At 31.6% G+C, this 5,879-nt stretch overlaps 1 protein-coding gene across 1 annotated transcript; it reads left to right on the forward strand.

Moving 5' to 3' along the window:
- Positions 1-3,638: 3,638 nt before the first annotated feature.
- LOC136032633 (putative ankyrin repeat protein RF_0381) lies at positions 3,639-5,252 on the forward strand. Its single transcript, XM_065712906.1, has one exon. The coding sequence runs from the start codon at positions 3,639-3,641 to the stop codon at positions 5,250-5,252; it is 1,614 nt and encodes a 537-aa protein (XP_065568978.1).
- Positions 5,253-5,879: the final 627 nt, after the last annotated feature.

Consider the following 5,879-nt stretch of genomic DNA (forward strand, 5'->3'; position numbering starts at 1 on the left):
AGATAGAGTGGTAGAGAAAATGAAAAAGAATTGAAACCTGTTTCTTTACTTTTTTTAATTGATTGCCATTGTGCTTAGTTTTTTCTTTTTTTCCTTTTTTCAGTATTTTCCAGGTTTTTTAATTTTGAATTTTTTTTCCTCTTTTTTAGTTTTCTCTTTCTTCTTTATCTTTTAGTTTTTTCTCTTTCTCGGTATTTCTTTTTTTAGTATTTTTCTTTTTTAGTTTTTAGTTTTTCTTTTGTTTTTTTCTTTTTTTAGTTTCTTATTTTTTTCGTTTTCTTTTTTTAGTTTTCTTCTTTTTCTTTTTTTTCTTATTTAGTTATATTTTCCTTTTTAGCTTTTCAGTGTTTTTGTTTTTTTGTTTTTTCTTTTTAGTTTTTACCTTTTTTAGTTTTTTTCTTTTATTTTACATTTTTGATGCTTTTTCAGTTATTCTATATTTTAGTTTTTCTTTTTTATTTTCTTTAGTTACTTCTTTTTTTTAATTTGTATTCTTTTTTAGTTTTTTTCTCTTTTTTTAGCTTTTATTTTTAGTTTTTAGTTCTTGTCCTTTATTTATTTTAAGTTTGTTGTAGTTTTTTTAATTTTGAATTTTTTTCCTCTTTTTTAGTTTTCTTTTTCTTCTTTATCTTTTAGCTTTTTCTCTTTCTCGATATTTCTTTTTTTAGTATTTTTCTTTTTTAGTTTTTAGTTTTTCTTTTGTTTTTTTCTGTTTTTAGTTTCCTATTTTCTTTAGTTTTCTTTTTTTAGTTTTCTTCTTTTTCTTTTTTCTTATTTAGTTATATTTTCCTTTTTAGCTTTTCAGTGTTTTTGTTTTTTCTTTTTAGTTTTTACCTTTTTCAGTTTTTTTCTTTTTTATAACGGTAATAACGTGTAACGGTGTAACGGTAAAGATAGTGTAACAGACAGCCGGACAGACACTACATTTTTGTATTTATAGATTTTTTTCTTAGTTTTTATCTTTTTTAGTTTTTTTAGTTGTTTTTTCTTTTTTAGTTTCTTTCTTCTTTATACTTTTTTTCTTTTTCGCTTTTTCAGTTTTTTGTTTTTTATTTCTTTATTTTTAGTCTTTTTAGTTCTTTACCTTTTTTAAAGTTTTTTTTCTTTTATAACGGTAATAACTTGTAACAGTGTAACGGTAATAATATTGTAACAGACGGCCGGACAGACACTACATTTTTATATAGATTAAATAAAAAAACAAGTTTTTTTAACTGAAAGTAAGGAGCGACATTAAAACTTAAAACGCACAGAAATTACTTCGTATATGAAAGAGGCTGCTTCCTCATCAATGCCCCGCTCTTTACGCTAAAGTTTGACTCTTTCTCTCAATTCTTCTTTTTAAAACAGTAAAAAACTTTAGCGTAAAGAGCGGAGCGTTGATGAGGAAGCAGCCTCTTTCATATACGAAGTAATTTCTGTGCGTTTTAAGTTTTAATGTCGCTCCTTACTTTCAGTTAAAAAAACTTGTTTTTTTTATTTAATTTCTGAACGTTTTTGAATCAATGCATGTTTTGATTTGGGCTCTCCGCAGAGGAATAATCAAAACAAAATTTGCATATTTTTTTTTGGCTTAATGGCTTTCTCATAATTTTGATCGAATGATTTTGAAAAAAAAAGAGCGGGGGACGAAACCTAGTTGCCCCCCAGATTTTTTGGTTAATTAAAAAGGCAACTAGAACTTTTAATTTTTTACGAATCTTTTTATTGGTAAAAGATTTACGTAACTTATAAATTAGCTTACGTGAAGAACTTTTGTATTCTCATGTTTTTATTACAAATAAAAACGTATATGAGGGGATTCGCCCCATCGTCAGTACCTCGCTCTTTACACTAAAGCTTAAATTTTATCCCAATTCATTAAGAATGACCCCCTGAATCACAAAAGCCGTAGAATAAGTAGTTGAAATTACTGAAAATTCGTTAGCGTAAAGAGCGAGGTATTAGAAGGAGGTGAGCCCCTCATATGGGTAATAATTTCTGTTTGTTTTAAGTTTCATTGCTGTTCCTTACTTCCAGCTGAAAAAGCTTTTTCACTTTTATTTTTTAATTGTTTTCTTTTAAATAATGCTAGTAGCCTATATCCTGCTATCCCTTCATGGAAATTTTCTTCTCCCATTACAAATTCTCTAAGGAAAGTTCCCCCAGCATATCCCCCTCTTCTCAACCCCTCCCCCAAACCAAAAAAATCCTCCTGAAAACGCCTGTATACTTCCCAATAACCATTACTATATGTAAGCACAGGTCAAAGTTTGTAATTTGTTGCCCCTACCACGGGGACTGTGGGGGAGTAAGTCGTCCCCAAAGACATAGTTATAAGGTTTTTCGACTACGCTGAATAAAATGTCTATCTCAGAATTTTGATCCGTTGACTTTGGGAAAATAATTAGCGTGGGAGGGGGCCTAGGTGTCCTCCAATTTTTTTGGTCACTTAAAAAGGGCACTAGAACTTTTCATTTCCGTTAGAATGAGCCCTCTTGCAACATTCTAGGACAACTGGGTCGATACGATCACCCCTGGGAAAAAGAAAAAAGAAAACAAAAAAACAAATAAACACGCATCCGTGATCTGCCTTCTGGCAAAAAATGCAAAATTCCACATTTTTGTAGAAAGGAGCTCGAAACTTCTACAGTAGGGTTATCTGATACGCTGAATCTGATGGTGTGATTTTCGTTAAGATTTTATGACTTTTAGGGGCGTTTCCCCCTATTTTCTAAAATAACACAAATTTTATCAGGCTCGTAACTTTTGATGGGTAAGACTAAACTTGATGAAACTTATATATTTAAAACCAGCATTAAAATGCAATTCTTTTGATGTAGCTATTGGTATCAAAATTCCATTTTTTAGAGTTTTGGTTACTATTGAGCCGGGTCGCTCCTTACTACAGTTCGTTACCACGAACTGTTTGATAAGATAGATAGATTGGCAGCTTTGAATAATAAATTATATCATGTCCAAAATCATTTTACCTTGTGAAAGCACAGTGGATAAAGCTGTGTCCTGTAGCAATTGGGATCATGGTTCAAATCCCCATATCCCAAGGTGATATTCTGATATTCTGAATACATTAAACCCAAAAAAAAATTTGGTAAAAAAAAAAGTAATTTCCCGAAAAATGTAAAATAATGTAAAAAAAAACTTGTAAAGAATTTTCAAAAAAAATGAAACCGAAAAATTTCTGGTTATGTCAAAATTCACTTTGAATGAGCAATTTTTTCAAGCAAATATTAAAACCGTTTTATATTTAAAAATGTTCTTGTGTAATCAATATCACATATTGTATATAATGAAAATTGTCTTACATTTGATAAGTTTCATTCAATTTTTGCATGCAAAGGTGATTTTTGAATTGTACTTTTTATGTTTTGGTCAACTCTATTCCTCGAAAAAGCTAATGAAAACATATATATATTTTTTTTTTGGGGGGGGGGGGCAAAAAAATCTTATTATAACTGGAGTTAGGGAAGATAAAGTAATTTGGCTGGGGAGGGGGGTGGTCTAACAAAACAATATATTTGTTAACTGAAATTTAGTTACTGAAACTATTAAATAAAATAATTTAATTTAACTCCAAACTGCAAAAATATTTATGCTGTTTGAACAACAATTCTAATTTTGTAGTTCAAACCAGAAAAATGTCTGAAAATTTCAATATTTGTCAATTTGTTTTCTTGGTTCTACTTACTCGTTGCATGGGCATTTTAATTGGATCCCTAAATACAACTATGAAGCAATTTAAGACAGTTTCAATTGAAAAAAATTTGACTAATTCGTTCCTTAACATAGGTGCAGCTATTGTGAGTTTTTGCCTTCATCCAAGAAGATTAGACTGGTTAAAAGACAAAGCCCTCTTAGACCAGATGGAAGGAAACATGAAACTGAATATTTGCAAACAACTGCTTAAGATTGGGGCTAACCCAAATGTAAAGGATGGGGATGTGAATCTACTGAATTTGAAATCTGCTGAATTAAGACCTTTACATTATGCTACAATAAAAGGCAAACTAGATATTTGTCAACTGCTACTGAGCTATAAAGCCGACCCAAATATGAAAGACGGTTTTGGCAGAAGAGCACCTTTGCATTATGCTACAGAAAAAAGTGAACCGGCTATTTGTAAACTACTGTTGAGCTATGGAGCCGACCCAAATATAAAAGAAGGAACTAACGGAAACACACCTCTTCAAATTGCTGCTGTAAACGGCTTTTTCAAAATATGTCAACTGCTGCTGAATAATGGGGCTGACCTAAATTACATTCAAGGGGACGGTCCCAAAACCACAGCTTTGCAGAATGCTATTTTAAAAGGCAAATTCGATATTTGTCATCTGCTGCTTAGCCATGGAGCCGACCCAAATGTTAAGGGTGGTGTTCATAAAGCAACATCTCTACATTTTGCTGCTGAAAAGGGCAGACTGGATATTTGTCACCTGCTCTTGAAGAATGGAGCTGACCCTAATGTGAAAACTCTATCTAACAAAACAGCTTTGCATTATGCTATTTTTACAGGAAAACTAGATATTTGTCAACTGTTGCTGAGATATGGAGCCAACCCAAATGCAAATGGTGGCTCTTACAACAAAACACCTCTACAGTTTGCTGCTGAAAAAGGCTCACTAGATATTTGTCAACTACTTTTGAGGATTGGAGCTGACCCAAATTTGAAAAGTACATTTTTCAACAAAACAGCTTTACATTTTGCTGCTGAAAAAAGCCAACTGGGTATTTGTCAACTGCTGTTGAGTAATAGAGCCGACCCAAATGCAATATGTAAAATTAAATACACAAAAAATGGAAGGAAAAATGTCAAGCGTAAGACAGCCTTACTTATTGCATTACAAAACCGTTCATTCAAAGAGTATTTTCCCATAGCCAAATGCTTTTTTGAAATTGAAACAGATTATCATTCAAAGTTGCCAGTAGATGTTAAAAAGGAATACAAGACAATAATCGTGCAAATAATAAAATATAGTAATACTCCAGGATTACCGCCAAAGGAGAAATGGTTTTGGAGAATGTTGAAAATTGCTTTTAATGACACCGATGGGTCACTTAAGTCAATGTGCGAGTATTTAATCAGGGAATTTTTAGATTGTGATGATATAATTGACGAAATTAAAAGAATGAACATACCTGAAATTTTAAAACCAAGTTTAATTTTCAGATATTTACCTGAACCACCTACACATCCAGGTTTTAGTGGTAAGAAGAAACCTAGTAAAAAACGAACAATGTCCAATAGCTCCTAATAAGAGTTAAATCAAATAAGCAGAATATTAAAGCCATATTGTCCAAAATCCTTGTATAGGAGCTTACTGTCCCTTAGCTTGAATAATAAAGGGAAATTTATCGACTTTAAAATCATGAGAATTGGCTGAAGCCAGTGTCCCCTTGAATGTGATTTGGGCCAGCCCCATTATTCAGCAGCAGTTGAAATGCTTTTTTGAAATTTAAACAGATTATCATTCAAAGTTGCGAGTAGATGTTAAACAGGAATACAAGAAAATAATCGAGCAAAAAATAAAATATAATAATACTCCAGGACTACCACCAAAGGAGAAATGGTTTTTGAGAACGTTGAAAATTGCTTTCCCTGACACCGACGGGTCACACAAGTCTATATACGAGTATTTAATCAAGGAATATTTATATTGTAACGATAGAGTTGACGAACATACCTGAATTTTCAAGACAAAGTTTAATTTGTAGATATTTACCTAAACCACCTGCACATCCAGGTTTTAGTGGTAAGAAGAAACCTAGTAAAAAATGAAAAATGTCCAATAGCTCCTAATAAGAGTTAAATCAAATAAGCAGAATATTAGAGCCATATTGTCCAAAATCCTTGTATAGGAGCTTACTGTCCCTCAGCTTCA

Source organism: Artemia franciscana, chromosome 11, assembly GCF_032884065.1.
Source record: "Artemia franciscana chromosome 11, ASM3288406v1, whole genome shotgun sequence".
Taxonomy (NCBI): Eukaryota; Metazoa; Arthropoda; class Branchiopoda; order Anostraca; family Artemiidae; genus Artemia; species Artemia franciscana.

Coding starts and splice junctions, on each gene's coding strand:
- LOC136032633 (XM_065712906.1), top strand. CDS start 3,639: ATGTCTGAAAATTTCAATATTTGTCAATTTGTTTTCTTGGTTCTACTT.